The sequence below is a fragment of the Carcharodon carcharias genome, chromosome 7, assembly GCF_017639515.1.
Source record: "Carcharodon carcharias isolate sCarCar2 chromosome 7, sCarCar2.pri, whole genome shotgun sequence".
NCBI lineage: Eukaryota > Metazoa > Chordata > Chondrichthyes > Lamniformes > Lamnidae > Carcharodon > Carcharodon carcharias.
The window spans coordinates 106,639,266-106,655,483 of NC_054473.1; the positions used below are offsets into that span (position 1 = coordinate 106,639,266).

A 16,218-nucleotide genomic window follows, 5' to 3' on the forward strand; every position below is an offset into this window, starting at 1 on the left:
GTCCACCAATATCCATTACAAACCCACCGACTCCCACAGCTATCTCGACTACAGCTCCTCACACCCCGCTTCCTGTAAGGACTCCATCCCATTCTCTCAGTTCCTTCGCCTCCGTCGCATCTGTTCCGATGATGCTACATTCAAAAACAGTTCCTCTGACATGTCCTCCTTCTTCCTTAACCGAGGTTTTCCACCCACGGTCGTTGACAGGGCCCTCAACCGTGTCCGGCCCATCTCCCGCGCATCCGCCCTCACGCCTTCTCCTCCCTCCCAGAAACATGATAGAGTCCCCCTTGTCCTCACTTATCACCCCACCAGCCTCCGCATTCAAAGGATCATCCTCCGCCATTTCCGCCAACTCCAGCATGATGCCACCACCAAACACATCTTCCCTTCACCCCCCTTATCGGCATTCCGTAGGGATCGCTCCCTCCGGGACACCCTGGTCCACTCCTCCATCACCCCCCACTCCTCAACCCCCTCCTATGGCACAACCCCATGCCCACGCAAAAGATGCAACACCTGCCCCTTCACTTCCTCTCTCCTCACCGTCCAAGGACCCAAACACTCCTTTCAAGTGAAGCAGCATTTCACTTGCATTTCCCCCAACTTAGTCTACTGCATTCGTTGCTCCCAATGTGGTCTCCTCTACATTGGAGAGACCAAACGTAAACTGGGCGACCGCTTTGCAGAACACCTGCGGTCTGTCCGCAAGAATGACCCAAACCTCCCTGTCGCTTGCCATTTTAACACTCCACCCTGCTCTCTTGCCCACATGTCTGTCCTTGGCTTGCTGCATTGTTCCAGTGAAGCCCAACGCAAACTGGAGGAACAACACCTCATCTTCCGACTAGGGACTTTACAGCCTTCCGGACTGAATATTGAATTCAATAACTTTAGGTCGTGAGCTCCCTCCCCCATCCCCACCCCCTTTCTGTTTCCCCCTTCCTTTTTTTTTCCAATAAATTATAAAGATTTTCCTTTTCCCATCTATTTCCATTATTAAAAAAACCCCACTAGAGCTATACCTTGAGTGCCCTACCATCCATTCTTAATTAGCACATTCGTTTAGATAATATCACCAACTTTAACTTTAACACCTATGTGTTCTATTGTACTATTGTCATTGACATCTTTTGATGATCTGCTTCTATCACTGCTTGTTTGTCCCTACAACCACACCACCCCCCCTCCACCTCTCTGTCTCTCTATCTCTCCGCCCCCCACACACACACCTTAAACCAGCTTATATTTCAGCTCTTTCCTGGACTCGAACTCAAGTTCTGTCGAAGGGTCATGAGGACTCGAAACGTCAACTCTTTTCTTCTCCGCCGATGCTGCCAGACCTGCTGAGTTTTTCCAGGTAATTCTGTTTTTGTTTTGCTCACATCTTCAGCATCAATGCACAAGTTACCATGTATATCTTTGACATGACCTACCCTTTTCTTAGTTGTCCTCTTGCTCTTCATGTACTGGTAAAATATCTTTGGGCTTTCTTTGATTTTACCTGCCAATATTTTTTCATATCCTCTCTTTGCTTTCCTAATTTCCTTTCTTACTTCACCCCTGTACTTTCTATACTCCTCTAGGTTTTCTAGAATATTAAGCTTTTTGTGACTATCATAAACTCTCTTTTTCTGCTTTATCTTAACCTGTATGCTTCTGGATAACCAGGGAGCTCTAGATTTTGCAGTACCACCCTTTCTCTTTGCGGGGACATGTCTACACTGTGCCTGTAGAATCTTGCTTTTGAATATCTCCCGCTGATTTGACACTGCTTTCCCTTCTAGTAACTATATCCAGTCCACTTTCACCAGTTCGCCTCTCAGCTTTGTAAAATTTGTCTTCCCCTAATTTAGAACTTTTACTCTATTTTTATCTTTGTCTTTTTACATACTGATTCTAAATCTAACTGTATTATGGTCACTATCTCCAAAATGGTCTCCCACTGCAACTTCATCCACTTGCCCAGCTTTATTTCCTAAGACTCAATCTAGAACTGCATCCCTTCTCATTGGGCTTGTTACAGGCTGACTGGAAAAGTTCTCTTGAATGCAGTTCAAGAATTTTGTGCCCTCTATGCCCTTCACACTGTTTGTATTCCAGTTGATATTAGGGTTGCTGAAGTCTCCAACTTTTACTGCCCTGTTGTTTTTGCACTCAGAAATTTGCCTACATATCAGTCCACTCAATAAGTCAAGTAATTTTTGATAAAAACATGGTTTTACTACAATACCCAGCTGGGTATTCCTGGAATCCCACTTATAAGCATTTCTATTAATCCTATTCAAAAATGACCCCACTGCCAGTTTGCTAAATTCATATCTTTGAAAGGTGACTACATCCATATTATGTGATAAAAAATGATTCATTTCTTGAAACTAATGGTGCAAGTTTTGGTGCCTCCCATATCTAACCTATTGTTTTATTCAGCAGGGCCAGTATTTTACTTCTCATCGAGTATCTTCCCATATATTGTCTACACATCTTGTGGTTTGAATGCAACTAAAATGAGGTGGATTCTACAATGGGTGGGTGATCCACTCCTTTAAGTTAACCCCTCCAAGTAGCAAAGTTGAAAATGACCCTCAATTTTCCCTTGAAATACCTTATCTCCCAATTTCATCAGCTGTGTCTGCTGATTATTTGCAGTTTAATGTCATTGAGTTGAATTGAGGTCAAGGGTCCTGCCTGTTCATTGTGTGCTGATGTTCAATATTCTGGTTGTTCGTTGCAAGTTCACTCCTGAATCATCACACAAAACATTGAATGATAAAAAAATCATTAACATGGGTAGTGGTCTTGCTTAACAAACCTACTAGATTTTTTTGAGGATATAACTGAATTGGTTGACAAACAGAACTCAATGGATTTAACATGCCTAGACATAAGCAAATCCTTTAATAAAGTACTACGTAGGAAATTACTTTACAGATAATAAGGGCATGGAATAGGAGAGAAATTCTTGAAGCAAATAACTAAATTGGGTTCACAGATTTTGGGCAGAACCAATACAAAACAACTTTATATATAACTAGTCCAAAGGTGACTACATCCATATTATGTGGTAAAAAATGATTCATTTCTTGAAACTAATGGTGCAAGTTTTATGCCTCCCATAGGAGCTCCACAGGAGCATTATCAGTCAAAATTTAACACAGAGCCACACAAGGAGCTATAAGGCAGCTGATTAAAAGTTTGATCGAAGAAGTAGGTTTTAAGGACAATCTGAAGGAGGAGAGAGAAGTGGAGAAGCAGAGAGGTTTAGGGGGGAAATTCCAAAGCTGAGGGCCTGGACAGCTGACGGCACAGCAGCAAGCAATGAGGTGAAAGAAATCCGAATACACAATAGGTCGGGAAGTTTACATGGGAAGGGTGATTGGTTGAGTATATCAGGGGTTGAATCTAGGGCCAGTGGCTTCTTTACAATATTTACTAATGATACGGGGGGAGGGGCAATTACCAATCGTTCGTCCAGAAGAAAGGAAGGAAAATATATAAGCTTTACCCTGACTAGCCATAACTCATACCAGAGGATTTTCTAACCTTCAGAAACTAGCAGGAACCTGTTATCTTCAAAGAGGTGATAACGCCCTCTGTGACTGCAAACAATCAAATTCCAAAGAAATGCACCAACCCTTTTTACATTTCTGAGGCAGAGCTCTGGCCAACGGAGATGGTATGTCTACAAAGGATAAAAGGGACCCTGAATCCTCTATGAAGCAACTCAAGATTTCAGGCCTGGGAAAATACATCCTTTGTCCAACACCCAGGAGAAGAAGTGGGGGGTATGTCATATGACTTCCCCAAGCCGCTAGAACCTGTAATATTACCGTGTGGAACTGAACCCAGGCAGTCTACCATTTTACCATCTAATAGGTAGCAGCAGAAAGTGCTCTGTCGAGGTAAAGTGCCTAGCCCTAATCTACTCTGTGAAACTACTGGAATTTTGCAACTACTGTCTCTGTGCCTACAAAACTCATTCACCTCTACGTCCCTTCGAGGAAGTCCTCGCTTCTGGAAAGGCAGGTCACCCTACAACAGTTTCAGACTGCTAACCTCTGAAAGAATACCCCACTGGACTTTTGATTCTCAACTCTGGACTCACATGAAACCATAACTTAAGTTTTGCCTTGGACCCCTTTCTTTCCCTTAACCCTCTTTTATTGTATGAGTGCAAAAAGGGGCAGCTGTTGCAAAATACCCTTCTCACATGTTTTGCGTGTGTCCAAAAATAAACGAACCCTCTTATTCTACCTTATCTCGAGTTTGCTGTGGGGTTATTAAGAGAGGATTGGATCACTCCAAATTGAAGGGTAGGGGAAAATCAAAAACAACTTTCTTTTAAGGACAGGTAGAGAACGGAGAAATCAGGGCTGTTTAAATTAAGCACCCTCCTGTCCGTAACACCAAGCTATCAAAGTTTACCAATGATACGAAGGAGTGAGGTTTTGAGCAGGCAAGCTAGAGAAAGACCTGCAGAAGTTGGGGCATTGGGCTAAAAAATGAGAGATAGCATTTAGTTTAGAGAAATACAAGATCATTAAGCTGGGGAAGAGAAACTAATAGTGGGAGTACAAAGTAAATCTGAACAGTTCACAGAAAATAACACAGGAGTGAGTTTTCATGGAAAACACTCAACGCATCAGCAAAATGTATATTGGTGGTGACAGAGGTAAATTGGATCTTATTAGATGCGGCTCGGGGAATTAAACACAAATTCCAGGTACTGATAAGCATAAAGAAATAACTTCCATTTATAAAGCACTTTCTCACATCCATTGAAATCCTTAACAAGCAATGAATTATCTTCTTAAGTTCAGTCACTGTTGTTATTTAGGGAAATGTTGCCAATTTGTGCACAGAGCATTCCCACAAACAGTAAATAAATGAATTACCAGATATCCTGGTTTGGAATGAATATTGGTCAGAACACCAGGAGAACCGAATTTATGGGTAAAGCTGGCAGGGCATTAGTGACTCAATTAGATTTTTATGATAATCAAGCAGCTCTCATCGTCATTTATTTCTAAACTACCACATTTATTTAATTCAATCTCACAATTTACCATGGTGGGATTTAAATCCGTTCCCTTACAGGTTGCTGATCCAGTATCATAGCCAATACAGTGCCATACTGATATACCTTTTTGCAAATTCTCAGCTTTTAAAAAATATGATGCGAGGGGAATTAAGTACAAAGGTGAAGGAATAGAATATACACACACAAGGCTTGCATCATGCACTTCCTATCCACAAACCTTACTTCCTGTTCTAACAACTTCCAGTCCAGATTTATGTATAACAAATTTTTGTATCAGCTTTTCCCATTCAAATTTGCAATGACAACAGTCACTAAGTAGAATCATAGAACAGACTGGTTACAGGACAAAAACAGGTCATTCGGCCCGTCGGGCCAACAGTGGCAAGAACAATTCAGCTAGCCCCACTTTCCTGGAACCCTGCACATTTTTTAACTTCAAGTGCTTATCAAATTCCCTTTTGAAAGCTATAATTGTATCTGCTTCTACTATCCTCTCAGGCAGCGCATTCCGAATCCTAACCACAAAAATGTTTTCTCATGCCATCATTGGTCCTTTTGCCAATCACCTTAATTCGGTGCCCTCTGGTTCTCAACACCGCTGCCAATTGGAACAGTTTCTCTCTGTCTGCTCTGTCTAGACCCCTCTTGATTTTGAATACTTCTATGAAATCTCCTTTCAATATTCTCTTCTCTAAGGAGAACACCAATGGGCCCGATTCCATCCCGTCCCCGCCGCCCTAGAATGAAAGTACAGCGGGAGGGAGCCCTTTTAAAGGAAACAGCTCTGCTGACCCTGCCAACTTGACCTTCCCATCTCCTCCACAAAAATCCAGCCTCTAGTCTTAGCTATTGTTTACTGAAGGTTTCCATTCATTTGGAAGCATTTTCACAACTAATCAAATGATGTCTGGTAATATTACATATAGTATAACTCTTCCATTTTCAGAACCTCATTTTTCAGGTAAAACAGAGTTGAGATTATTCAACATCAGGAAACTGTCACAATATAGGATGACATTGTCCTGTCGTCCCAGAAAAACTAGAAACACTTATCAATGCTCAAAGGCTTGATTCTCCACTAATCCTGTCTGATGCTGTCAGATGCCAACATGTAGCGTTAATGGAAAACTTTACAGTACAGTTTCTCCTTACAAGACATGACAGGCAGCAAAATATGATCCCATTAAAGCTATTTCAGGCCACACTATCGTCAGAACAACAGTCATGTCTGGACCTCTCTGATCTTTTGTCAGCTTTGGCTCAATAACCTCTGAGTCAGAAGATTGTGGGTTCAAACCAACTGCAGCGATTTGAGCATATATCAAGGCTAACACTTTGGAGAGAGCACCACACTGTTGGATCAAACAGTGAAACAGGTTTCCATCTACCCACTCACATGGACACAAAAGATCACACTATTCAAAGAGAAGGGAGCTCTCCCAGTGTCTTGACCAACATTTAATAGTTTGATCAAGCGTCATAACAAGTGCAGCAGCAATGTTAAAGCCCTTGGAATAAAAGGCATAGTGGATACAAAATTGGCTGAGTGATAGGAAACAAAGAGAAGTGGTGGACAATTGTTTTCGGACTGGAGGAAGGTAAACAATGGAGTTCCCCAGGGTCTGGTACTGGGTCTACCTTTCTTGATCTGTATTAGTGACCTAGACTTGGGTGTACAGAACATAATTTCAAAATTTGTAGATGACACAAAGCTTCTAAGTATCATGAACTGTGAGGAGGATAGTGATAGGCTCCAAGAGTACATAGACATGTTGGCAGAATGGCATGTGGCAGAGAAAATTTAATGCAGAGAAGTGAAAATTGGGATCCTGGGGCTTTATAAATAGAGGTATAAAGTGGAATTGTCCCAGATTTGCACTAAGTGCAGTGGCGGGTGGGTAAAACGATGTTTTACCCGACCATGATGGTGGGTTTTCACACCATATCGTCCCAAACCCGCCGCATTACTTATGCATTCACAGGAAACATGCCATTTCCATGGTGGGGGGACTCTCATTCACCCACCACACCATCACCTTGCTGCTTCATCACGCCAGGCACCACATTTAAAGTACAGCCACGCTCAGTGTTCCAGCCCAGGACTGCAGCAAAGAAGATATGGCCCCGAAAGGAAAGAAGACTGCAGTCGTCGAGTGCCTTTTAGACACCGTACAGGTCCGCTGTGATGTCCTCTATCCCTGCTCTGGCCGCAGGAGGGCCAGCAGCATTACCACTCCAAAACAAAAACAGAATTACCTGGAAAAACTCAGCAGGTCTGGCAGCATTGGCAGAGAAGAAAAGAGTTGACGTTTCGAGTCCTCATGACCCTTCAACAGAACTGACTGAATGTTAGAAGAGGGGTGAAATATAAGTGGGGGCGGGGTGGTGGTTGTAGGGACAAGCAAGCAGTGATAGGAGCAGATAATCAAAAGATGTCACAGACAATGGAACAAAGAAGTGTTGAAGGTGGTGATATTATCTAAACGAATGTGCTAATTAAGAATGGATGGCAGGGCACTCAAGTTACAGCTCTAGTGGGAGTGGGGTGGAAAGACTAGCCCAGCATACAAAATTTAAAAATAATGGAAATAGGTGGGAAAAGAAAAATCTATATAACGACAGGCCCATCTCCCGCGCATCCGCCCTCACGCCTTCTCCTCCCTCCCAGAAATATGATAGGGTCTCCTTTGTCCTCACTTATCACCCCACCAGCCTCCGCATTCAAAGGATCATCCTCCGCCATTTCCGCCAACTCCAGCATGATACCACCACCAAACACATCTTCCCCTCACCCCCCCACCGGCGGCATTCCGTAGGGATCGTTCCCTCCGGGACACCCTGGTCCACTCCTCCATCACCCCCTACTCCTCAACCCCTACCTATGGCACCTCCCCATGCCAACGCAAAAGATGCAACACCTGCCCCTTCACTTCCTCTCTCCTCACCGTCCAAGGGCCCAAACACTCCTTTCAAGTGAAGCAGCATTTAGTCTACTGCATTCGTTGCTCCCAACGCGGTCTCCTCTACATTGGAGAGACCAAACGTAAACTGGGCAACCGCTTTGCAGAACACCTGCGGTCTGTCTGCAAGAAAGACTCAAACCTCCCCTTCGCTTGCCATTTTAACACTCCACCCTGCTCTCTTGGCTTGCTGCATTGTTCCAGTGAAGCCCAACGCAAACTGGAGGAACAGCACCTCATCTTCCGACTAGGCACTTTACAGCCTTCCGGACTGAATATTGAATTCAACAACTTTCGATCTTGAACTCCCTCCTCCATCCCCACCCTCTTTCCATTTCTTCCCCCTTCCTTTCGTTTTTTCCAATAATTTATATATATTTTTCTTTTCCCACGTATTTCCATTATTTTTAAATCTTGTATGTCGGGCTAGTCTTTCCACCCCACTCCCACTAGAGCTGTACCTTGAGTGCCCTGCCATCCATTCTTAATTAGCACATTCGTTTAGATAATATCACCACCTTCAACACTTCTTTGTTCCATTGTCTGTGACATCTTTTGATTATCTGCTCCGATCACTGCTTGCTTGTCCCTACAGCCACACCACCCCACCCCCAACTTCTCTTCCACCCCCCCCCACCTTAAACCAGCTTACATTTCACCCCTCTTCTAACATTCAATCAGTTCTGTTGAAGGGTCATGAGGACTCGAAACATCAACTCTTTTCTTCTCCGCCAAAGCTGCCAGACCTGCTGAGTTTTTCCAGGTAATTCTGTTTTTGTTTTGGATTTCCAGCATCCGCAGTTTTTTGTTTTTAGCATTACCACTCCAGTTTAGTAGGTGATGGCAGTGGTAGTAGGTGCCAATACTGCACAGAATAGGTTGGCCATCGAATGCATATATAGGATGAATAATCTCATCCAAGCAGCCAATGTGTGGTAACCATCTCATCACTGTAAACTCAAACACTCAAGCCCATTACGAACATACGAACACATGGACAAGGAATAGGAGTATGCCATTCGGCCCCTCGAGCCTGCTCCACCATTTAAGATGATCATAGATGATTTGATAGTAATCCAAAATCTGCATCCCACCAACCGCCGATAACCTATCACTCCCTTGCTTACTAAAAATCTATCCACCTCTGTCTGAAAAATATTCAAAGACTCTGCTTCCACCAGCTTTTCAGGAAGCGAGTTCCAAAGACTCACGACCATCTGAGAGAAAAAATTTCACCTCATCTCTGTTTTAAATGGGCGACCCCTTATTTTTAAACAGTGACCTCCAGTTCTAGATTTTTCCATAAGAGGAAACATCCTCTACACATCCACCCTGTCAAGACCCCTCAGGATCTTATATGTTTCAATCAAGTAACCTCTTACACTTCTAAACTCCATGGATACAAGCCTAGCCTGTCCAGCCTTTCCTGATAAGGCAACCCACCAATTCCAGGTATTAGTCTGGTAAACCTTCTCTGAACTGCTTCCAACATATTTACATTCTTCCTTAAATAAGGTGACCAACATTATATGCACTACTCCAAATGTGGTGTCACTAGTGTCCTGTAAACTGAAGCGTAACCTCCCCGCTTTTGTATTCAATTCCCCTTGCAACAAATGAGAACATTCTATTAGCTTTACTAATTACTTGCTGTACTTGCATACTAGTCTTTTGTGATTCATGCATTAGGACACCCAGATCCCTCTGCACCTCAGAGTTCGGAAATCTCTCACCATTTAGACAATCTTCTCTTTTATTCTTCCTGCCAAAATGGACAATTTCACATTTTCTCACATTCAACTCCATCTGCCAGATCTTTGCCCACGTTGGCTCAAAGAAGGGCAGGACAGAGTATTAAATATTCCTGGGTACAAGATGTTCAGGAAAGACAGGGAAGGAAGGAAAGGAGATGGGTGGCAGCATTGATTAAGGAGAACTTTGTAGTACTGGAGAGAAATATTCCAGAGGGGGTCATGGACAGGATCTATTTGGCTAGAGCTAAGGAACAAAAAGGATGCAATCACATTGCTTGGTGTTGTCTCTAGGGACATTAACTAGTGGGAAAGATGTAACTACAAGAGGTGCAAGAATTATTGAGTAGTTATAATGGGAGACTTTAATTATCCAAATATAGGCTGGGATAGTGGTCATGTAAAGGGCAGAGAGGAGCAAGAGTTCCAAGAGTGTGTTCAGGGGAACTTGCTACAGCAGTGTGTTTCCAGTCCAACAAGAAGGAGGCATTGTTAGACCTGGTTGTTGGAAACTAGAATGGCCAAGTAGATCAAGTGTTAGGGGATGGTGATCATAGTATCATAAGGTTTAGGTTGTCTATGGAAAAGCATTAGGGAAGATCCAGAGTAAGAATAAATAACTGGAGCAAAGCTAACTTCAATGGGGTTAGAGTGGATCTGGCCCAGGTAAACTGGAATAAAAAATTAGCAGGCAAAACTGTAACTGAACAATTAGCTGCCTTTAAAGAAGAAATAGTTTGGGCACAGTCAAGATATATTCTGACAAATAGAAAAGATAGGGCAAACAAATCCAGAGCAACCTGAATGACAAAAGAAATAAAGATTATGATGAAAGAGAAAAAGTGTGCATATGACAGATGTCAGGTGGATAATACAATTGAGAACCAGGCTGAAGGTTCAGAGGGGAATAGAAAAAACAAATAAGGGAAGCAAAGAGAGAGTATGAGAAGAGGCTGGCAGCTAACATAAAAGGGGTTCAAAAATCTTCTGTGGACATATAAATCGTAAAAGGTGGTAAAAGGAGGGGTGGGACCAATTAGGAGCAAAAAAAAGGATATATGCAAAAAGGCAGGGTGCATGTTTGATGTATTAAATGAATACTTTCTATTTGTCTTTACCAAAAGAAGGTGCTGCCCAGGTGATAATGAAACAGGAGGTAATTCAGATACTAGAAGGGTTTGAAATTGAGTTGAAGGAGGTATTGGATAAGCTGTTTGTATTTAAAGCTGATGAGGCACCAGGACTGGATGGGATGCATCCAAGGAAACTGAGGGAAATGAGAGTGGAAATTGTGGAGGCGCTAGCCATAATTTTCCAATCTTCCTTCAACTCAAGAGGTGGTGGCAGAGGATGGGGAATTGCAAATGTTACACCCTTGTTCAAAAAAGGGTGCAAAGATAAGCCTATCAACTACAGAACAGTCAGCATAACCTCGGTGGTAGAGAAGCTTTCAGAAATGATAAGTAGGAACAAAATTGATAGTAATTTGGGCAAATGTGGGTTAATTAAGGAAAGCCAGCGTGGATTTGTTAAGGATAAAAGCTGTTTAACTAACTTGGTGGAGGTTTTTGATGAGCTAACAGGGAGGGCTGATGAGGGTAATGTTGATGTGGTTTACATTTACTTCCAAGAGTAATTTGACACAGTGCCGCACAACACACTTGTCAGCAAAATTAGAGCTTATGGAATAAAAGTGATAATAGCAACACAGATATGAAACTGGCTCAGTGACAGGAAACAGAGAGTAGTGGCAAATGGTTGTTTTTTGTACTGGAGAATGATTTATAGTGGAGTTCCCCAGCAGTCGATGTTAGGGCTCCTCCTCGTCCTGACATGTATTAATGACCTATACCTTGGGGTACAGGGCACAGTTTCAAATTTGATAATGATACAGTACCTTTATGTTTGTGAACTGAGAAGAGGATAGTGTAGAACTTAAAAAGGACAAAAACAGGTTGGTGGAATGTGCAGACAAGTTAGCAGATGAAATTTAGTGCAGAAAAGTGTGAAATTATTCATTTTGGTAGAAAGAATGCAGAGAGACAATATAAAATAAAAGGTACAATTCTAAGGGGGGTGGAAAAGCAGAAGTACCTGGGTGTATAAGTGCATGAAATGAAGGCGGCACAAGAGGTTAAGAGAGCAGTTAGTAAAACATACAGGATCATGGGCTTTATAAATAGGGGAATGGAGTACAAAAGCAAGGAAGTTACATTAGACCTGTATCAAATACTGTCTGGGCACCACACCATAGGAAGGGTGTGAATGGATTAGAGAGGGTGCAGAAAAAAGTCATGAGAATGGTTCCAGGGATAAGGGACTTCAGTTTCATTGATAGATTGGAGAGACTGGGACTGTTCTTTTTGAAGAGAAGGTTGAGAGATTTGATGGAGGTATTCAAAATTATGAGGGGTCTGGACAGAGCAGATAGGGAGAAATTGTTCCTGTTGGTGGAAGGTTCAAGAACCAGAGGGCAGAGATTGAAGGTAATTGGCAAAAGAAGCAATGACAACATGAAAAATGTTTTTATACAGAAAGCATTAGGATCTGGAATACATTGCCTGAGAGTACGGTGGAAGCAGGTTCAATTCAGGCATTCAAAAGCGAATTAGATCTTTATCTGAAAAGGAAAAATATTCAGGGCTACAAGGGAAAGGCTGGAGAAAGGTGAATTGCTCTTGCAAAGACCCAGCACAGACATAATGGGCTGAATGGTCTCCATCTGTGCTGTAACCATTCTATGATGAGAGACTTCAGTTACATGGAGAAGTTGGAGAAGCTGGGGTTGTTCTCCTTGGAGAAGAGAAGGTTGAAAGGAGAATTGAGGGGTCCAGACAAAGCAGATAAGGAGAAACTGTTCCCGTTGGCAAAAGGGTTAAGAACCAGAGGACCCCAATATGAGGTGAATGGCAAAAGAACCGACAGCAACAAGAGATAAAACTCTTTCACACAGCAAGTGATTAGGATCTAGAATGCACTGCCTGAGGGTTAAGTGGAGGCAGATTCAATTATGGCTTTCAAAAGGGAACTGAATAAGTACTTGAAAATAAAAACAAAATACAGGACTACAGGAAATGTGTGGAGCAGTGGACTAGGCTTGGTCTAGTGGAAGTCTAGTTTAGACTAGTGGAACTAGCCTGGTCTTGCAGTGAGCTGACACAGAGACAATAGGTTGAATGGCCTTCTGTTACCATCCTTCAACTCATATCACTAAACACAGAAACACAGATTATCTGGTCATTTCTCTGGTTTATTCTTCAACACATATCAATAAACACAGAAACACCCATTATCTGGTCATTCTCTGGTTACTGTTTGTGGGAACTTGCTCGTGTAAACTGGCTGCTACATTTCAAAAGTATTTAATTGGCTATAAAATGCTTTGTGACACCTTGAAGTCATGAGAAGGATTATAAAAATTCAAATTCTTCCTCTCTTCCTTTCAATCATCCCCAAACTTTGAAATTCCAGATTTTCCCCAATAGTATCCCACCTAGGGGGGGAAGGTTAATAATTAAATCATTAACTTGATTATTAATATTTATAAAACAAATTGTTTAGTATAAAGAACACATTGAAAAACACATAGGGTTATTGACCTTCCTCTTTCATTCCAATCAATATAGAATTGATCCCAACTTTGCTTAAATTACGCTACTAAGCATATCCAACAAACACCAGGGCTTATTTTCAGGGATATCTGTCCTTATTAACATCATCTCCAGTCTGTTTTTATGCCACCTGTCATACACCTGAGTTTTGGTGAAGGATTGGGTGAGATATTAAAGACTGAGTTGAGAACCTACAGTAAGGCAGATGAAGAGTTCATTTTTCCACTGCCAATTAAGGATTTTCATTCATTTGGAAGAATCTTGCAATCAGTTCCATAACTAATAGATAGAAAGGTCAAATTAAGGGTGAGTTTTTATATTTTCCAAGCTTCTGGATTAACCTATAGTAGGTTTAATGTTAGATTTAACATAGTAAAACAATAATGTTATATTACTTTACAGAATAGTGTAGTAGACTCCTAGCAATTAGTATTGCACAAAGAAACTTCATTATGCAGATGCAAGCAGCCTATCTGACAATAAGCAGACATGGTGATATATATTCAACATTAAGAAGCCTAATGAGACTAGGGGTTAGAAGAAAGATTCTCCCACCATTCCTCAGAGAAATGAATGTGTCAATAATAAAACTAGTGTTGAATCAATTAATTCCTTCTAAAAAGTGATGGATAAATATCAGATTGAGAATGAGACTGGAGAATATATATGTGGGTATAAATACAAAATAAGAAATCCTCCATGGAAAATGATGGTTCCTATGCTGGTGTGGTCAAGTCAATTGTTTTCAGTTGAGGGTAGCAGAGGAAGTAGTTGAATATAGAATATGAGAAATTGGAGATGCATTTTGTGGTTTTGCTTCATTTACTTTAGATGTAAGAAAACATTTATGTACAGCCTTCCCTTAAGAGATAAAATGTCTAGTGTTAAGATCATAATTGGAAAGATCAAATGTGATCTTTCTTAGTTGCGCACCTTCATACAACTACTAAAGAGAACTTCCCCACTGTCTTTCTAGCTCCTCTTCGACTTTACTTACCTGATCATGGTTTCTCAGAATCAGCGGTACCTCGTAGGTTTCACAAGGTTCATAGTTCTGAAAGGTAATTTCTGACGGAAATGGCTGAAATATTGGTCTGTCAGTGTCCAGCATGGAGAACTGAAGAAGAAAACAAAGCAAATATTAATCTCTACCGACTAAACAATAATTTGTAAAGGTCTCTCACTTTAAATGGGACCACAAGGAGCAGGAACAGGCCATTCAGCCTCTCGAGCCTACTCCGCCATTTAATAAGATCATGGCTGATCTGATACTAACCTCAAATCTGCCTACTTACCCACCTATGCTCGATAGCTTTTCACCCCCTTGTTTATCAAGAGACAAACATACAAACAAGGATCAACAAGGTACTTTGTCAATCTTCCATTCTGCTCTTAATAAAGGGTTCAATACAACCAGATGAACACGCTCAATAAGCATTGTAAAAAATTTACAAATCCAACATTTTTGGTCTCAGCCTTCATATTTCTGCAAGGCTTTACAATCTAATGGAAATAAAATACAAAATGTTCAGAGATGGAATTTGTTCCAACTGACAGAGGCGTAATTGAGACTTGAACAATAGATCTTATGAGAGGCTTTCCCATGTTTATTAACACATGAGGCAGATATAAGCAAAGGATGTGCTTATATCTGTTTACATGACTAGGTTCTCTTGAAACAGATCACCAGAGGCTATAACTTGAGGGGAGCCACACCACATCAAACATGGCTGACCAGGAGACTCTCCCACTCTTACTGTCTGTTATAGGAACATTGGAAGAATTTACAAATTGATAATCAATCCGCTTGGCCACATTATGAACATACCTTCCACGGCCTTCAAGTCCTGAAGTGAGACTTGGGCCCAGAGCTTCTGGATCAGAGGCAGAGACACTATCCACGGCACCACAAGACCTCCCTGAACTGTGTACCACAGACTTATAATTTCCTACACTTCATGGATATTTTGTTTCTAAATACCAAACTGTGCATTAAAATGAAAAAAAACATATTTTAGCTGAAAAGAAATAATCATATGCATTGGTTTTCATTATAGAAAAGGTAAAGGTAGGGTAAGTACATAAGGACCAAGTAAGTTTTATGGTACTTAAAGTGGGGTTTTTTTCACCCAATTTCACCATCCCACACCATTAAGACACTGGGTTGGGTACAATTTTATGAATTCAGGCAGCCCTGGTACCTCACCAAAGTGACCGCTGTTCTTAAATGAGTCTAAGCAGTCAGTCCTCTCAGATTATTCCACTGTGGAGTGCATCATAATTGAGCCAAGTTCTGTCATGATGGACTGGATTTTCAGGGAGTCAGGGAGACTGCATGGAGGGATGAAAATGGTGGCCGGAACCCAGTTCCGAGATTCCCAACTCCATTCCCAGGAGTGGCCTTTAAGGGTGCAGGCTCAATTGGGTCACAAGCCTGCACCCTGAACTCCTGATGTGTCCATTGCATGAATAGGCATGTCTTAGTCTTCCACAATTTTCATGGGGTCAAGCCAGCATTTTAAAGAGTTGTGATTCATAGCACCACAGCGATGTCATGAACAATAGTCTGTATGAGGGACCCCTTTGAAAGGTAAGTTCAAAAAGTCCTCCTCATGCACCCCCATGCCAAAGTATGCCCCCCACCTACCCCCTTTAGCTCCTCATAACCCTCATACCAATGTATGCTCCCCCCACCCCTTAGGCTCCTCATGCCCCCCATCCCAAGCTATTCCCCATCCACTCCCTATGGCCCTCATGCTCCCCATGCCAACATATAGCACTTCCTTGCCCATTCACACACTATACACTGTATAGAGCCAATGAACCCTATAGTGACAATAGGATGTGTAAAG

The 16,218-nt window shown here is 41.9% G+C and overlaps 1 protein-coding gene across 1 annotated transcript in view; it reads right to left on the reverse strand.

The window, feature by feature from the left end:
• The window catches only part of LOC121280028 (hydrocephalus-inducing protein-like), a 478,228-nt gene that overhangs the window by 398,948 nt on the left and 63,062 nt on the right, over nucleotides 1-16,218 (reverse strand). Inside the window, exon 5 of the mRNA XM_041191656.1 lies at nucleotides 14,364-14,483. Within this exon, the coding sequence (XP_041047590.1) occupies nucleotides 14,364-14,483 (120 nt within the window). The remainder of the gene's footprint in view (nucleotides 1-14,363; nucleotides 14,484-16,218) is intronic.